The 18,568-nt window shown below is 43.7% G+C and overlaps 1 protein-coding gene across 2 annotated transcripts; it reads left to right on the forward strand.

The window, feature by feature from the left end:
• The first annotated feature begins 199 nt into the window (after positions 1-199).
• Positions 200-17,972, forward strand: LOC309349760 (uncharacterized protein C4orf54 homolog). Of its 2 annotated transcripts, XR_014160171.1 has the most exons (3): positions 200-6,934; positions 10,543-10,587; positions 17,700-17,972. XR_014160171.1 is itself a non-coding variant. In XM_081876049.1 (2 exons), the coding sequence occupies exon 1, from the start codon at positions 1,885-1,887 to the stop codon at positions 6,883-6,885; it is 5,001 nt and encodes a 1,666-aa protein (XP_081732175.1). In that variant the 5' UTR covers positions 200-1,884; the 3' UTR covers positions 6,886-6,934; positions 10,543-13,259. The 2 variants fall into 2 exon arrangements, 1 of the variants encoding a protein (XP_081732175.1); XM_081876049.1 differs by lacking the exon at positions 17,700-17,972 and having other exon boundaries at positions 10,543-13,259.
• The last annotated feature ends 596 nt before the right edge of the window (positions 17,973-18,568 follow it).

Below are 18,568 nucleotides of genomic sequence, written 5' to 3' on the forward strand. Positions count from 1 at the left end.
AAGTTATATGCTATTTTAGTGCTGCTCAAGTGTTTATTCTTTTGAAGTTTTAGAATTCTGAATATTTAGCATTTCTGTACTACACTCTTTTTCAAAGAAAGTGAATAGAAATAAATTATATGGTTATGGAACTGTTCCCTTAATTTTCATATTAGCCAACATTGTTTTAAAGCAGAACATTGTAAAGAAAAAACAGAAGAAGATACACATTTGGAACATGGTTTTTCCAACCACAGGTTACCCAAATGAAGAATTTTTCCAAACTACAGTTCCTATGCAAATGTCACTTAATTCTACCTGATCCACAATTTCACATCTTTCGTTTGTATTTTCCTTGCTCTCAGTAACAGCTTTCCACCTTAAATATTTGAAAGTAGAAAGATGGGCAAGAACATTTTATTAGTGGGGGTTGGGATTCTTGCTGTGACTGATGGCTGAACACATTTATTTCTGCTATGTACAAATGTGATAGTTTAAAATAGTACTTTATTCAATCGGATGATATGACACACAGTCTATGTATAGTTAATAGTTTTGACCTAGCAAGCTAATCTGATCTTACAAAAATGCTCCACAGTTTCATTACTCTCACCAAAGTGGCTATGAAAATCCAAACCAGTTTAACATTTTTCCAGTGCTTCTCTTCAGCTTCCCTTTCCAGACGGTTAAAGACATATCTGAAGATTCAGTAGGAAATTATTTTCTTCTTGTGAGGTACAAAAAGTTGCTTGTTATCCAAGGAACAGCTTTACAAGAGTCAGAGAGAAGGTAAATGATTTGTTACCCAAGATTATCAATTGTCTTCTGTGCTGAAATGTGATTAGATCTGATTGTAACAGGTGGCCATAATCCAGCATAAAGTTAGACATGCTTAAGTCCCCTTACTCTAATGTGAATTAAGTGCAATTAATTGTGGCTGACATGCCTTGACTAAAACTCTTTCCTCCTATACTCAGTTAAAGGATTGAGGGTTCAACTGATAGATTCTGTGTAATTTAAAATTACCTAAATTCTTTTATTTAACTAGATGTGTTCTAAGATATCCAGAAGATGTCTACTTCAAGTATTTTGGAGGAAAACAATAATTTTGATATGGGGCTACACTAAAGAAAAACTATTTGAAATACTTTGACCATGAAATACTTTAAACATTTTTGCATGAAATTTCAACCAGGTGCTAGACAAACTAACTTCTCTAATATGAACTAAAAATCGGAAGTTTTAAAAAGTTTACTATTAAAAATGCAAGTAATTTGTTGTCTTCAATGCTGTATGAAAACTTAGTTCAAGGTGGGCCTCTTGTCCATGCAAACAGTGTCTGGAATTTTTATTTATATATTTAAAATTAGCACTTCAAACAGCAGTATATGCTTTCCACCCTTCTTCTTGTCACAGAGCATTCTCTCCGTCCAAATACTACGTAATAAATAAGGCTAATATTCCTCTAACTATATAACGACAATATACTGAACAGGACCCCCCGCCCCCGCCCCTTTCATAACTAGAAGTACAAGAATTTCCATATGCTTTCTCTTCATTTTGGGATGTCTGGGGAAGCTGAGCTGCAGATGCTGCTAATACTGCTACTTCAGTTACCAATGGCATTCAGACTGACAGCTCTTCGTGCCAAACCAACAACTGTACTTCATAGCTCTGGAATAAGACACTGGCAGCAGCAGCTACCCCCCCATCTCCGCAGAGACAACAGCAGCCACCCGCCTTACTACCACTGCGGGACTATCGGGCGTCTCTCCAGGGTCTTCCGCTAAACTGCAGGGAGTGAAGTTGGGAACCAACCTCTGGAGACACGTGTGTGTGTGTGTCCCAGCTTCGGGTCTTGGTCGAAATCTCTTTGTTCCCTTCAGTCAACTTGCAGTGATCGGAATGGAACTGCTTACAAAATCGCCTGCTGAGCAGATCATCACTCAAAAAGGGAGTGCTGGAGAAAGCAACAGCCGGATGATGAAGCACCAATCTCAAGAGCCATCAACATCCTCATCTGAGGAATCAAAATATGTGGAGATTTATGATTTCCCTGGAGGGAGGGGAGAGAGTCCCCAAGCTCTAAAACTGACTTTGGCAGGGAATGGAAGTAAAGTGGCCTTTATCAAACCTAAAAATGGACCTTATGGGATCAGTGAGGTTAACAGATTGGCTAACAATATGCTGGCAGACAAATCTGCAAATGAAGCACCCCAGGATTATAAATCTAAAATGGAAAGCACTCCTTCCCCTGTGGGGATGAAGGCTGATGAGGTGGGGGGAAGCATCACTGGCACCAGCTCAGAAGGGTCTGAGAACACTTTGTCCCCTAGTATCTCCAACATTCAGCTTTACACAAATGGCTGCCCAGAATCACCCTCATCCTCTTGTCCTTCGCCAGTACAAGAGACAGGCAGCTTTCCAAAAATGGATGACATGGGAACGGAGGGGAAAACCTCCTCTTCTTCATTTGGATATGAAAGTGATGAGGACGATGATGCAGACTGCAAAGAAATCTGTCTGAGTAACCAGAAAGGAGGGTGCAGGCGTGCTTCACAACTGATGCACTCGCAGCAAAGCTACACCAGTGAGAACAACTGTAACAATAATGATGAAGCACATTATATTACAACCCATGAAATCCAGCTTAGCGAAGTGGACCATGACATGGACTTTGATTATGGGTTAGCCTCTCGGTGGGATTTCGAGGACAACAATGTGATTTATTCCTTTGTGGATTACGCTTCCTTTGGGAGTGACGAGACTCTTGCGGATACCCAGACAGAAGAGGACAATAGCTGTTATCTCAGCACGACCACCAGTGATCCCAATAATCAGACAGACAGTATCGATAATACCAGCAGTACAGAGATAGTCAGCATTAATTCTGAAAATGATACCCCTAGCACAGACAAATGCGCCAGCTCGGAAGAAAGTCAGTCCAAGAACCTCAGCAACATGAGTGAGAATTCTGCAGGCCAGATACTCCTATCAATCAAACCAACTTCCAGGGCTATAAATGAGCCTAGCAACCAGCACGAAAAGCAAAACATTATTTATGCTGCCAAGCATGAAGGCGACATGAGCCTCTGTGTCTCCACAGCTCATGAACGAAATTCAAGTTTGAAACAAGATGTGTTTCATGACTATGCAAAAAAATTTATTGCAGTTCCTGCACGTTTGCAAACAAGGTGTGGAGCCATAAGAGCAAGAGAATTGGGAGGATATTCAAGCGGTGCCTCCAGCGTGGTAAGTGAGTTGGATGATGCAGATAAAGAAGTAAGAAGCCTGACGGCAAGGGCATTCCGCAGCTTAGCTTATCCCTACTTTGATACCTTGAACCTGAGCTCCAGTGAATCCTCCACATCTCTTTCGGATCACACACTAGGAATCAACCGGTGGTCAACTTACTTGGATTTAAAGTGCGGCAGCCTTGGGCAGAAAGCAGAGCAAAATCTTTTCAAAAGCAGCACCGCATCTGCAGGATGGAACAGAAGCACTGGGACAAAGACATCCAGTGACCAGTTCTACATTCACTCCAATAAGTCACAGACAAAAGCATTAGAGTTTGTTGTCAGCAAGCTTGATGGGGAAATAACGCATGTTGAGACACCACCTTGCTTTGAAAAACGGATCCAGTCAGGCTCCCGGGTTGTTACTTTGTTGGAGACTCTCAATTTTAGCAGCAATATAAAAGCGGGTGTCCCCAGACCTGCTAAACCTTCTGAAAATGCTGCTGCTGGATCAAGTTGCACAGATGAAGTTACAGAAACACTGCCAAAGGAGCTGGGCAATGAAACTTGCAAACAAACTGGGCTGGCTGCAGAAACCATGGAAGGGACACAGAATAAATCAAAGTTTGCATCTAGTCTCCTCAAAAATGTTATCTCAAAGAAAATGCAACTGGAGCACGAGTTCAAAATGGAAAGGGGCGAAATCTCGGACACCACATATTCTGGTATGTCCAATTCCTTATCTTCTAAAGAGGTAGATGGCGCTTTCAAAGAAAAGTTAAAGGATGGGGGTTTGCAGAGACAGAATTCTAGATATTCAGAAGGCAGCTCTGAATACACTATTGTAACAGCAGATGATTTGGGGGAGTTTTTTGACAGCAAGTCCCCTACCTCCAAGCCATCTACTCCCCGGGATGGAAATGTTAGCCTGGATCGATCCCTTTCTGAAACATTCTTAGATGAGGCATGTAGAATAAAAGAGAGTGCTTCTGAAACACTCAAGGCAACTTTTCTCCGCAGTCAGAATAGTGCATTTAGAACATGGAAAGAAAAAGAAGCAGAGAAAAAGGAGGAGAAAGCTCCTGTGGGAAAACTGAAAATTTCATCCAAAGGTGACAGGAAGGCTGATTTGGGAGAATTCTCAGCCAGCAAATCAACTAAAATGTCTCGTCTCTTTGTTCCAAATATTCAACAAACAACCAAAGAAAAGCAATCCAGCACACAAGTGACAAAATATTCTACAGCAACCAACACAGCAGCTCAGACTGAAATCGCTACCACAATGATAAAGCCCAAACCTCCCGAGATCAAGATCAGCTTGGGTAGCATGCAGCAGAATAAAGATCACCCTTTCAATATTGCTAAGCTCCTCACACCCAAGCTATCTGGAAGTGTCCCAAACTTTTTCAAGGCAGCTGAAGATACCAGAAGCCAGCATCAAAAACAATTCAAAGGGGAAGGTGTGGACAAAGTGCCTCAATTTCTGGTACGTGATGTAAGAGAAAACAAACACAAGGTGCAAGGGCCTATCCATCAGGTTACAGATGTCAGGAAACTAATTAAGAGTAGCTACAGCCAAGAGTCGGGGGATAACAACAGTGACAGAGGCAGTGTCAACTCTGACCAGGGAACATCTGAGCAGAAACCCAAGCAGCTGGTGACAGCAGGCATTTCCAGGCCTCTGTCTCCCATGGTGATAACCTGTCAGGCAGTAAGCAACAGCAAGGAAGACAAGAGGGCCACCAAGGCTTCAGAGACAGGGGCCAAAGCAAGTAGCGGGGGCAAGATGCTGCCATCCAGCCAAGATGGGACAATCCTGGTGCACAGGACCTCAGGGAGGCTGCCCGTAGCTACAATCGCCCCTAACAAAAGCGACCCTCGCCAGCCTGCTGTGCTGAAGATAGTCTCCAAAACATCTGTGCCCTGGAGGCAGCAACCACAGCCGCCACCACCACCACCACCAATTCAACCTACACCAGTGGAGAAAAGCAGCAAGGTAGGCCCACTGGTGGTGGCTAGCGAAGAAGAAATTCCACGAGAAGAGGTGGCCAAGGCACCCCTCACAGCGAACCACCAAGCGCTGGAGAAACTTACAGCGGCCGTCCGGAGCATGGAGGAGCTCTACAGCTTCCACAAGAACGAGTGGAAGCGCAAGAGCGACCCGCTGCCCATCACCGACAGCCACGTCCTGTCCCTCATCGCCAGCGAGGAAAAGGCCACAGGGGGAGCCACGGGAGCCAGGGAAGAGTCCACGGCCAGCGCCAAGGCAGAGGACCAGGATGCCAGTCAGAGTGCGGCCTTGACGACTTCCCCCAGCAGCATCACCAGCAGCAGGCCTACGCCCGAGCGCCAACCCCGCGGCCGGACTGCCAACCCAACCAAGAACGCAGAGAAGGTGTCAGCCAAGATGGCAACCTTCGAAAGCTTGGCACAGGCTCGGGAGCGGGCACGCGGGCCGGGCTTCCGCGGGGAGGCCGCAGGGGGCACAGAGAGAGGCAGGGCCCCGGTGGCACCCCGCAGCACCTTCACCTTCAATGCCCAGGCCCAGAAGCCCAAGCAGCAGCCTCAGGAGCCATCTCCTGACCCGCCACCAAGAGGCCTGAAAGGCCAGGCCGGGCCTCGCTCCATCAAGCTCTTTGGGGACAGGCAGGGGAGCCTCGTGGAGCCCGACAGGGTGCCCAAGGTGGCGGCGGCGGCTCCCGACTGCGGGAACTACCTGGCCATCCCTCTCAAGGCATCGTCGTCGACGGAGCGGCCGGGGGCTGCCACATCAGGAGACCGAGGCGGCCGCCCGGGCCTAGTCTCCGCGGCGGCGGCAGCGGCGGCCCTGTGCAGCCACCAGCCCTACAGCACCGGCAAGACCCACGGGCAGGAGGCGGCCAAGCAACAGCAGCGCGGAGAGGCAGCCGCCCCGCAGCCTCAGGCCACCCATCCTCCGCCGCCTCCGCAGCAGCCGCCGCCTCAGTTCGAAGTGTCCCCCGCGCAGCTCTTCCCTCAGGCCTTGTCCTTGGCCGCGGCGGCCGCCGCTTTCTCGGGCGCTGCCCAGCCCGCGCCTCTGCTGTGCTTCTCTCCGCCCGCGGCCGCCGAGCCCGCCGCTTTCCCGGCGCCTCAGACGCAGCGCAAAGTGCTGCTGGACCTCAGCACCGGGCAGTGCTACGTGGTGGACGCGCCGCTGCAGCCGCCGCCGCCGCCGCCTCAGAAGAGGCGCCTCTTCGACCCCGAGACCGGGCAGTACGTGGAGGTGCCCCTGCCGGCCCAGGCGCCACCTCCGGCCGTGGCCCCCATGACCCTCCCGGTGTCCTCCCTGGCGCTGGGCGCGGCGGGAGCCTATGGCGCCCCGGCCGCGGCCTACATGATCTACCCGGGCTTCTTGCCGGCCGTCTTGCCCGCCAGCGCCCTGCAGGGCCAGCTCGCCCAGCAGCCGGGCGGAGAGCTCGGCCCCGCCAGCCCCGGGGCGGACAGCCCTTACTACATGCCCACGGGCAAAGCTGCTCAGCAGCAGCCGCAGCAGCCGCAGCAGCCGCCGCCACAGCCGCAGCCGCAGCAAGGGGTTCCTGGCGAGGGGAAGGCGCCGCTCATCAGCATCACTTCGCAGCCTCTGGGGCCCCGGATCATCGCGCCTCCTTCCTTCGACGGCACCACCATGCGCTTCGTCGTGGAGCACCGGTGATGGAGAGCCCGGCCAGGGATGCTGCTGCTCGCTGCTGCTGCTGCCACGGGTGAGTTGGGCTCTTGGACAGCAAGCCAGGGCCGCTTGTTTGTGATCCCAGGCCTCCTCACAGGCAACTTAGGAAAGGGCCTCCTCCACACACCCATGCACGCCCACTAGTCCTAGGATAGCCCCCTGCCCTTCATAATACAGGATTGTCCTGTGTTTCAGGGCAAAAGGGTACATCCTGTATGGGTACAATTTTGACCTGGGTGTCAGGTCTTCTCTCTCTCTATCTCTGCCAAGTTGCATGGTGTGTGAACGGTAATATATTTCAGCTCTGGGTAGTCAAGCACAGAGAGATTTTACGAATCCATGTGTGTGCACACCTACAGATTCCATAGGAGCCATCCTGTTAGGTTGCTATGAATTGTAATGGGTTGCTTTGAAGTCACATCAGCATCAGGTTTTTTAAAAAACAGCACTCTTCCAATCACAACCTTGTCCTGTATTTTGCCAGAACAAAGGTGGCAACCCTACTTCCTACAAATGTGTGCGTTGTGAGGTGGGAGCCCTGTGGGGTAAGCCACTGTGCACATTAAGTGCTTTTACTTTTACCTTTGATTCAGGGTAGCTGGTCATCACGCTAACAACTTGAGCAGCCCTTTCTCAATCCCCATGAATAAGCTGGTACTGATGATGATTAGTTATTAAATTTGTCACAAGTTGCTCCCTCGTATATTCACACCAGGAAGCAGTTGCCAAAGGGGAATAATATGTGTGCACTCACATGATGGTGTACTTGAGGTTTATACATGTTTGCTGTGCAGAAAGCGATGTCCTTAAAGGTAGTCATTGTTGCACGTGTGTAGTAGCCCTGTGATTAATTGGAGGGGAGGAAGTTAAAGTTTTCTGTAATGGATTAATCAAACTCTGTGTCTGAGCACTTTCAGGTTTATCGGTTAATGCACCCACTTGCATCTTCTCCAAGATAGGTTTTTGGGGTTTTTTGGCAAGAGAGAGGGTTAGCAGAAGAATAATGTTTTGGAAGATGAGAGGCATCAGATTCTTAGTGGTCCCTGTTTGATTATAAGGCAGGGTAAATTCAGAGGAACAGCTGAGCTGAAGAAAGTGAGGAGTGTCTTGTGTGTATTGACTGTTAGCGTGAACGCTCTGACATATCACAGAAGTGGCAAGATTGTAGATCACCACCTGGCTCACACTACACACTTCAAAGAAATGCCAAGAACCACTGAGCTGCAGTTTCATCACTCATCTGTGACATATGAGACTGTTCATACTAACAGTAGAGTTGCCAACTTTTTTCTGGTAGGGCTTTAACAGCTGCTCGACAAGCAGAGATTCTGCAGGTGTTTTTGTTCATTATGTATAGATAAAGGTACAGAAGTCTTGCCAGGAAAAGAAAGTTGGCAATCATAACATTCAGCAAATTACCTCAGAGAGGTCTTGCCTGTCACTGTAATTTCAATGGATCTACCCTGAGAAGCATTTATCTCAGGGTACCCCTGGGTACCATGGCTTTCATTCTAGCACTCCTAGAAAAAAATCTATGGGGTAAAATGCACAGATACCTTCTAACTGACTTCTGTGAAATGAGTGGGTGTACTGTGGCCACCATCAGTGTGCGTGTGCACATTTAAAATCAATATTGTATAATCTCCACAATTGGGACCAGCAGCACATAGCTGATTTCTCATGGTAAGTATAAGGTTGCTGGAGGTAGCTATCTAACTTTGTGCTATGCAATGATCCGCATGTGTTATGCTATGTCCCCCCCATAACAGCTATTTTGTGACTGGCACCCCCCAGTTGCATACAACCCATAGGTTTTTTTTTTAAAAAAAGGCCTAGGGCATATAGCAGCTTAGGTTTCAGCAGGGAAACAGTGAAATGAAAAGAGTTCATCACCATGTCAAGATCTTGATCTGGACTGGGCTCCCTTATGGTGGCTTTTTCCAAAAAATGAGACCTGGCTAGACCCACAGTATTCAAAAATGGTTATTAAAGCAATGTTTAGTTTGGCCCTCATTGTACCCAGTGGGTGAGAGCAGGGTAAGCCTGGAGTCTGCTGTATGTCTTGGCCAAGGTTCAATATCAGCAAAAGATTCTCCTGCATCATATTGAACTTCATTTTCTAGGATGCTTTTCCCCCACTTGAAGAGTCTCATCTTCTTTCTTAAAGAGGTGTATCTGTGTACGGAAGGATAAGCTTGAGTTGAGTGTAATAAATCTTTCATCTTAATGGGGGAGTGGATACTCTATATTTGTGGTTACACAAATAGCCTTGTCGGTCTCTGTACACTAGAACTTCAAGCAAGCTAAGTGTGCACTTAGATGAGATGGCAGGAGGACACCTCACACTCTTTCTTTTTAAAAAGGTTAAAAACAGCTATAGGGCAACCAGGCTGGGCTTACAGCACACCCCTCCAACGCCTTCCTTTCATTTTTAAATCCCCCCCCCCCGCCTTGAAGCAGCTACTTGCCCAGCGTGAGTGCGGGGGAGGAGCTTTGAGTGAAAGGGCTACCCATCCCTACTGCTGTGGCTCTAATCCAATATAGGCAGCTGGTATTCTTTTTTTAATGCAAGAGGTCCACTATCTCATCTAGAGTAACCTTTACTTTGTGGATTCAGTGCAAGGCGTAATCACGAAAGCAACCTGCCCAAGCAGGTTGTGAGTCTTGGATTCCCAGCAAGTGGTATTCAAAGACATACTGACTCTGATCTTAAATGTAGAACGTAGCCAACATGGCTAGTAGCCATTGCTAGCCTTATCCTCCATGAATCTGTTTAATTCTCTTTTAAAGCTATCCAAGTTGGTAGTCATCACTAGCTCTTGTGGGGGTGAATGCTACAATTTCACTATGCCCTGCGTGAAGAAGTACTTTATTTGATCTGTCCTGAATCTTCTAACATTCAGCTTCATTGGATGCCCACAAGTTCTAGTGTTATGAGAAGGGGATATTTTTCTTTCTTTCTCCACAAAATGCATAATTTTATATGCTTTTATCCAATCACATACACTAAGATTCAAACTTCAGAGGTACATTCTGCTTGGGCTTTGTCTAAAGATGTTTTTGGTATAAAAATAGAAACTAGTGGCCCTCAGCATAATGAAAATCATTTTGGGAGTGTCTTCAAAGGTAGAAATTTCCTGCACCTTTTTGACTACCAACTTTGGTTGCAAGTCTTGTTTTTGTGAATGAGGAATTTAACACAGATTTAAGATGCAGAAGCAGAGAGTGATGTAAGCGTGTCAGGGTTGGACTGGGAAACCTTCAAGGTTCCTTCCAACTTTATGATTCTGAGATCAGATTTTGGACTGGAGAATTTATGAATTGTATCTAATATTATGAGTTGTATCTAATATAAACCATGCTCAGAGTACTCCCACTGTATTTAAAGCCACTGTATTTAATGGAGATGGCTACTCTAGGGTCTAGGGTGACTGAGTTGGATATAGCCCTATCAAAAACGGTAAAGCAGCATGTCCAATGATGTGTGTGTGTGTGTGTGTGTGTGTGTGAGAGAGAGAGAGAGAGAGAGAGAGAGAGAGAGAGAGAGATATTAATAATTTGACCTTTATTCTAAGATGCTTTCTAACAAACTCTGTTTTGTAAATCAAGGATTTATTTTTTTGTTTGTACTTTATCTTACAGGCACAAACAACGAGAATTTCTTTCCCTTAATCTGAAAACGACTTGGTAATGCTAAGCTCTCATTTAAGCTGCTTTTTTCTCTTTGTCATGTATTTCTCATGCATTTTTTGTACAACACAAGTGTTGATGATGTTCATGTTTGTATAACACCCCCTCCCTCTGTTTTTCAACTGTGCATAAATTTAATTATGCAAGGGTGGGTGAGTTGTGGTATTTTTTGTAAACTGTCTATATATAATGCAAGGTAATTGTTATGCCTGCTAACACATGTGGCTAACTACATGTTACATGCAAATGCATGTAAAGAAACAATACGAGCCATTTGCTTTTTAATGAAAAGCAGCTTTGAATAGAAAAACAACAGAATGGAGAAAGAAGGCAAGTGCTTAACCTTTTCCCTGACATAACTGCAAAAACTGGACATGGGAAGGGTTAGATGCCCCTCCCTCATCTGTGTTTCTTTTTTAAAAAATTGATTGGAAGGAATTTGATACACACATTTGTGTGTAACATGTAGTTTTCCTTAAGCTTTAACTTGAACTATTTTTCAGGGATCCACTCCATTGAGAAAAAGACATGTAAAGATGATGTAAAGTCATTTCAAATTTAGTTCCATTTCTTCAAAGGTATTAAAAGTTTGCAAGTAACAGCCAACACATGTTGTTTCCCCTGAAAGAATACACAAGTTGTATTCTTGAAATAATCTTCAGTAGGAGCTGAGTTAGGACGTGGTTTACATTATAGGTATGCACTTTGATGAGCTTGGTTCAATGCACCTCGGTTCCAGTTTAGCTAAAGCCAGTCGTGTCTATGCCCCAGTGAAAACATACAGGACCCAACCAGAGGCACCAGCTTGTGAGGCAGATTGGGGGACCATTGTTCCTTCAGGAGGTCATGCATGCAACGACCGCATCAGGATGCGATGTGCAATGTTCCCACATTGCGCTACGTTGAAGGAGCTAGGAATGTGGCAGCAGCATGACTTCAGTGGTTGGCAGCTCCTCCTCCTGTTGTTGTTGTGACAACAGGAGGAGGAGAAGGAACTGGCCACTGAAGCCACTCTGCTACCGTGTTCCTGGCTCCTCTGACCTCACCTAACATTGGGGGGATGCCCTCCCAAACAAATATGGGGGGTCAAAAGGGTTCAGCCCCCAGGAGTTGGCGCTCCTGGGGCCAGATTCATTTAACAGCTCCTGCTAGCAGAAGCCCACAATAGGACTTGAGCTAGCACAGCAAAGCTTTCCCCACCTCTCCCCCCCCCCCAAATTTGCTAAGGGTGGACAGGAGGACCCAAAGAATAACACACAGGGAAGGGAAGGGGAGATCATTCCATCAGGCAAGCAGAAATGCTTGCATTGACAAAGCGATCTCCTTGGATTCCTCCTTTTAGTTGCAAGACAAAGACTGCAAGCATAAAACCACTCACCCAAGTGTAAGACCCATTGAAATCAATTGGATTTACTTCAGACTATATATGGATGGGATTGCATTGATTTTAGCAGTATGTGAAGCCCAATCCTATGCATGTTTACTTTGAAGCAAATCACATCAAGTTATTGGGGATTATTGCCAAATACAGGTGAATAGGATCACACTTTTAGTTATGCTTTAGATGGATTGGGCCTTAATCACTAATTATGTTTTTTCCAGACTCAGTTGTAAAAATAACTGGAAATTTGCTTTGATTGCTTTATAATTCAAAATTTGCTGCTTTGTACTATTTTGTGTGATTTTGTAAGGAGCCTTGACCACATTAAAAAAAAAAAGATCAGAAAACTAGAAAAGGAATGTACTTAAATCTAGGGATACTAATTTTCTTTAGCAGGCTGGCTGCCTTTAAGAGTTTTGCAACAGACAGAAATTCAACTGGTGAAGTTTACCCCATCACTTAATCTTCATGTAGAAAAAAGTGGTATTCTCGTTGATATTCTAGTCTTGTATATAGCTATGCAAAAGGCGTTCACCTTTAATTTTAAAGGCGAAGATAATTTTTATTTTCCCTTCTATCCAAGTGTTTAAGCTAAACATGTTTTTTGTGTTTGTGTTTTTGCAAATGTATGGATTTTGGAAAGACTCTTTAGAAAGTATTTTATGAATGTTAACGTAACCTGCTATTTCTTGTCAGTGTCCTACGCCAGTTACATGTATGTTTGGCATCAAGCTAAAGCTCAAAGATTTACCTCAAAGCTTTCTCAAGGGAGGAGAATGAACACTTTAGTGAGCTTTTGAAATAGAGAAATGTTGCAGGAAGTTTACTTGATGCAGGCACTGCAATCTTAGCTACACTTAGGACCCACCCAGGAGAACTTGAGACTTTCCCAGGCCTGCCATGATTACTGGGCATATGTGCCATCTATAGCTGAGAGAGGCAGAATATGCTCTGTCAGATATGCTAACCCTGTACCCATCCCCCAAACATACAGACATACCTTCCGTTCATTGTTTGTTGCATTGAAATCAATACTTTTTGGACTAGATCAATTAGCTAGGGATGAGGTGCTGCGTTTCTCTTGTGGGGAGGTTTGTCATTTGTCTATTGTGATTTTAGTTGCATTGCCACTGGAGTGAATTGGGATCTTCCGCCTCAGGTGAAACATCTGAGGAAAGCAAAACACAGGAGTTTCTTTAAGATGCTCTAAGGGCTGTTCTGCACATCATTTCGCTATCATGGTATATTGCCTGAAGTGAATTTGCAGAAATTACAGTGGTACCTCTGGTTACGAACTTAATTCGTTCCAAAGGTCCGTTCTTAACCTCAAACCGTTCTTAACCTGAGGTACCATTTTAGCTAATGGGGCCTCCCGCTGCCACTGCACCACCGGCGCACGATTTCTGTTCTCATCCTGAGGTAAAGTTCTTAACCCAAGGTACTACTTCTGGGTTAGCGGAGTCTGTAACCCGAAGTGTTTTTAACCCGAGGTAGCACTGTATAAGGAATTTCAAGGGAAGCCCGGAGTAGTTTCAATACAGTGGTACCTCAGGTTACATACGCTTCAGGTTACATATGCTTCAGGTTACAGACTCCACTAACCCAGAAATAGTGATTCAGGTTAAGAACTTTGCTTCAGGATGAGAACAGAAATCGTGCTCCAGTGGTGCGGCAGCAGTAGGAGGCCCCATTAGCTAAAGTGGTGCTTCAGGTTAAGAACAGTTTCAGGTTAAGAACGGACCTCCGGAACGAATTAAGTACTTAACCCGAGGTACCACTGTACAGGAATTGTAACATTTCTCAGGGGAGATTTCACACATCCTAAGATTTTAGTGAAGGCCATGTGTGTTCACACATTACCGGTCAGTCTAAGTTGAATTCATTTGCTGCACCTGTAGTGAAAATATACTAGAAGTGAAACTTGAAACACGCAAAGCCTACGTCAGAAAAAGATACTCAGTAGAGATACTAAAGGCTGTACGTACAATTCCATTTCACGTTTATGCTGTGCAGTACTTTACGATACGGAGCTTAAAGGAGAAGCAGATATCTTATTGAATAGATCATTAGGAAAAGGGGGTTGCTGTATCAGTCTTAATAAATGGCCAGGGCATGTCAAAACTAAGGGCATGTCCCATAACTGTGCCATACTAGGCTGATAAAACCAGCAGCCAAGTCCCCCCAAAGACCAGACATGCTTACTGGTGCTTTGTGTAACTGATGGGAGCATTTGCTGCAGCTCCCAGCCCAAATAAATAAGCTATAGTACTCTAAGGATGGGTTCTATTTTTTCACATTGTTGGAGGGTTTTTTTCCTTATTGAACTAGTTAGTTTGATGAGCTCAAAGGTACATATTTATCGGGCCACGTTCCATCACAATGGGTTTAAGTGAGCATCACAGTGGCCTTGATTGTTGACTTGCTTTGAACACTAAATGTAAAACTTTTTGATAGTATAGGGGTAGACTATTTGATCTGTTGCAGTGTAAAAGTGTTTTCATTCAAGCCATTTACCCAAGACACCCCCTGACTTTATTCGTATTTCCTTCAACCACAACTAAGGAAGCTGAATGATTACAAGTGCCAGTGCCAATTTAAGTGTAGGACAGGAGAGTCCTTCACTTACCTACTCCAGAAAGTATTCATCTCTATGGTATTAATGGTGAATGGAAAACCAGTTCGCACACGGCACCAAATGAAGTCTAAAAGGGCAATCCACCTTCCTTCAGTCTATTTAATCTATTTCAAAATGGGATGCCTGCACAGTCAGAGCTGCATTATCACCATTCACATATGCTTACAAATAGCATGAGAGGGGCTCAAAGATAATTTCTATGGCATGTGTGAAAAAGCTCTGAAATCTTACATCCTTATTAAATACTCTGCAAGCATATCTCTAATTAGGGGTGATTTAATATGTGCATTTCCCATTTTCCTGTATAAAATGAAATTATACCAACTCTGAAAAATGAATGGGTCACAACCCCAATTTTTTGTATGGTATAAATAATTTTATTTTTCTAGCTTGGGGTTTGTTTTTTCAGTTTAATGCTTCTTAACAGAAAATGAATTCATTCATTCTTTGCTTTCTTTCTTTAAAAAAAATCTAATTCTCAAAGTATTCTCTGCTATTTTTCAAAGCCTGCATGTGATGCACAAAAGACTTGTATGATGTTTTCAGACTGCCGGACAGTATGGATACCACAGTAGCTCAGTCATATTCTCATGCACATAATATTAGAACCCGTGTAATCAGTGACATATTTCCTCTATCTTGGTGCTCATGGAAATGTTTCTCTGTACAGTTTACAAGATACATGTTTGCACACACAAACACACACCACAACCCTGCGCAGAGTTAGGCACACTTAATTCTGTCTTGTATTGTGGCCAGAAGCTCTCAGGGGTTACAATTTTGCCCAGGGTACTTGAAAATAAGAGTGGAACTGCATGTGATCAGAAACACAGGGCTACTTACTGCCAAAAACACAGCAGCCCTGTGTCAGATCCCACTCCCCCTCCTCAGTAGCACATGATTCAAATTACCTCATGTCTTGACATCATTACACTGAGCATTTTTGACCAATCCTTCATTTTTAGCTGGCAGTGTTAGGGAAACAGTATAATGACCCAAGACCACCAGGGAAGTGTTTCTGATAATGTGTAGTTCTGCTGTTATAAAAAGACCAGGCACCCTATATTTAAATGTTTGTACAGATTTTTAGTGCCTGTTAAAAAAAAAACTTTTCTCAGGGCAAATCTCCTCACTTGGCGCATTTCAGTCATAATATCAGGTTATGCTTAATTTTTACTGTTATATACTAACTACACTTTTGTGATTGTAGAGAGAACTTGATTCTGTAAGATTGCTGTGAGATTTCCTGACAATATTCTGGACCCAAGCCAGGAAAGCAATTAAATATGTGACAGGAATGGTCTTGGTGAAAGCACAGGTGTAAATACTTTACTGCATCAGGGTCAGAGGTTTCATGGGTTACTTTGCAGGTTTATTCCCCCAAATTTTTACGTGTAGACAGGCAGGTTTGTGGAGTTGGCCCTCTCTAAAAATACTGGTCCAAGAAGCTGGAAAAATCCAATAAATGTGGTGCTCTGCATATGCCTTATGTTATTAGGGAGGGGTCGTAGTTCAGTAGCAGAGCACATGCTTGGTTCGTATCATATTTCAGATTCTCATGTAGCAGAGTTGCAAAGACTCTCCCTAAAACTCTGGAGAGCCAAGGACAGTCAGCATAGCAGCACTGCACTAAATTGATTACTGGTCTGCTATAAGCCAGCTTTAAAAGTTGAACTGTATGTAGTCTGGGAAGGGCTTCAAGGATCAGATCCCCCTCCCTTTCACAAGTCTGTATACCTGCCCACTGGAGCCCTACTCCAACTTTTCTTCCCCTGTCCTTAATGCATTGTATTATCCATGTATTTATTTATTTCGTCTGATATCCAATTAAGTCATACTCAGAGTAGACCCATTGAAATAAATGGATATGTTTCTTAAGTTCATTGATCTTTATAGATCTACCCTGAGTATGGCTAACATATCATCCTACATCTTTTCAAATTAATACAAATTAAGACAGAAAACCGAACCTGGTTGGTCCTACTTCATATTAGTTACTATTATGAGTGCTGATGCAGAACATCATTTAATAAATCAATTTTTGATTTATTAACTGTGCTTTGAATCCAGACTATGGGATTGAATAAAAAGAACAGTGAGCAGAAGGGAAATTGTTGCTGGTGCTGTTCTGCAAACACTTAAGTGTTTGTTTGCTTTGCGTAGGCTGTTGTACAAGCAAACCTCTTTGGATTTCCTTTTTTCATCAACCACATTCTCACACAAACGGTAAAACAACCCTTCCGTACAAGGGTTCAAGCCTATGAATAAGCCAAATTAGTTGATTATATAAAATAAGCTAACAACATTTGTAGAACAGGTGTAATTTATATTACCTGCTTACAGTATCTGGCAGAATTTAAGTTTCTAGGTTCGGCTTTTGATTTACTGTAATGTAAACCATGGTCTACCCATAAAAGGGTTAACATGCCAATAGGCTTATTTATTTTACACATTGCAGCCATATCATTTTGCAGGTAAGATTACTCTCAGTTAAGAAGCAATGATAGCGTGTAGGCATCACTTTAGTGGTTTGGGTCAGCTTCAGAGCCCACAGGGAAATTTCTGATTGGTTTCCCTGGGTCTTGTACGAGGCCGCCTTTTCAAGCCTGAGATGTTGTACTGAATGTCTATATACAGGAATGACTTTTACACTATTATGTTTGTTACTATTTTCTTTTTGGTAGCTGCTTCAGATAATTTTGTTTTCTGTCCACAGAAAGATGCCTTTGCCACCTAGTTTTGATGGCTGTGGTTTCATTTCTTTTCCTGTTACAAACTGCAGCAAATTACCTAAGGGCAGTAAATTCTAAAGTGCTTGATTTTTAAAATGATCTGTGGTGGTGGTTCTCCGCCTCTCTCCATCTTCTAGATAAGGGAGGATCAGCGTCAAGTAATTTAAAGAGCGGGGAGACATAAAGAAAGTGCAATGGTAATGAATGATAATGTCAGTTGTATGTTGGGCTTGAGTGCAGTTGAGCAAAATGGGAAGGGCCGAATGCTTTGAAGACTGTTTTGGTGAAATGGACTGCTGATTGTGGAAAACCTAAAGACAATTATCTAGGAAATGTTGACTCTATGCTGCTTTCAACATAGATGACATTGTAGCGAGTTATTGGCTGAAGTCTGGCGTGATCCCATTACAGAATGCTGTGAGCTTGGAATTCAAGGACAGCAAACCCAGCAAAGGCGCTCTGGGAATTGCACTACGGGTGTGTTGCACATAGCGAAGATTTAATTGTATGAGGATCACAAGAATATAATAAACTGTTTAAATGCTTTAAGCATCAACCTTTGTATGCAAACAAGCAAGCATTTGTATATTTTTTGAATGTTATGACAAATAAAATGTATTTTTCATTAAACTATATTATAAACAACCTCCTAAGTACACCGTGGTTTTTTATGTTTTATTTTCAGTCTATACACACACAAAACATCTGACAAGAATTATTCATGTTGGGTTATATTAAACTTTCATAGAGGGTAGAGCCGCTGAAGTAGACCTAAGTCAAGTCATGGTAATTAATTGCACTGAGTAAAAGTTAATTAAATACAACACATCATTGTAATGCTAGCCATTCCTTTAGTTAAGATGAGTAGATTCATGCTACTTCCTTTGCAACCAACATTCTAGCAGTAGTTATTATGTTAGAAACAATTAGGAGGGGAATAAGATTTATATAAAATATTAGCATAGGATGTATTATATGAGCTCTTTTACCCCAGAAAAGCTTAATCGCTGGACAGTTCACCAAATCCTGATTTGCATTGCAAAATGTAACAACAGAACATTGTTACCGTTAGCATTTTACTCTCTGTCATCTAAATAAAATACATTTTATCAGTACATGACCTTACAATGTTTTCCCTTTATATTAACCTAGTATCTGACTTAGGTTTTTTAAAAGCTCTCTACATTATAGTGCATCCAGCTTGGACAAAAATAAATATACCTTCACAGT

This window comes from Podarcis erhardii (genome assembly GCF_964252035.2).
Source record: "Podarcis erhardii genome assembly, chromosome: 9".
Taxonomy (NCBI): domain Eukaryota; kingdom Metazoa; phylum Chordata; class Lepidosauria; order Squamata; family Lacertidae; genus Podarcis; species Podarcis erhardii.

Excerpts from the sequence above, each read along its gene's own strand:
- LOC309349760 (XM_081876049.1), top strand. The coding sequence starts at position 1,885 with ATGGAACTGCTTACAAAATCGCCTGCTGAGCAGATCATCACTCAAAAA.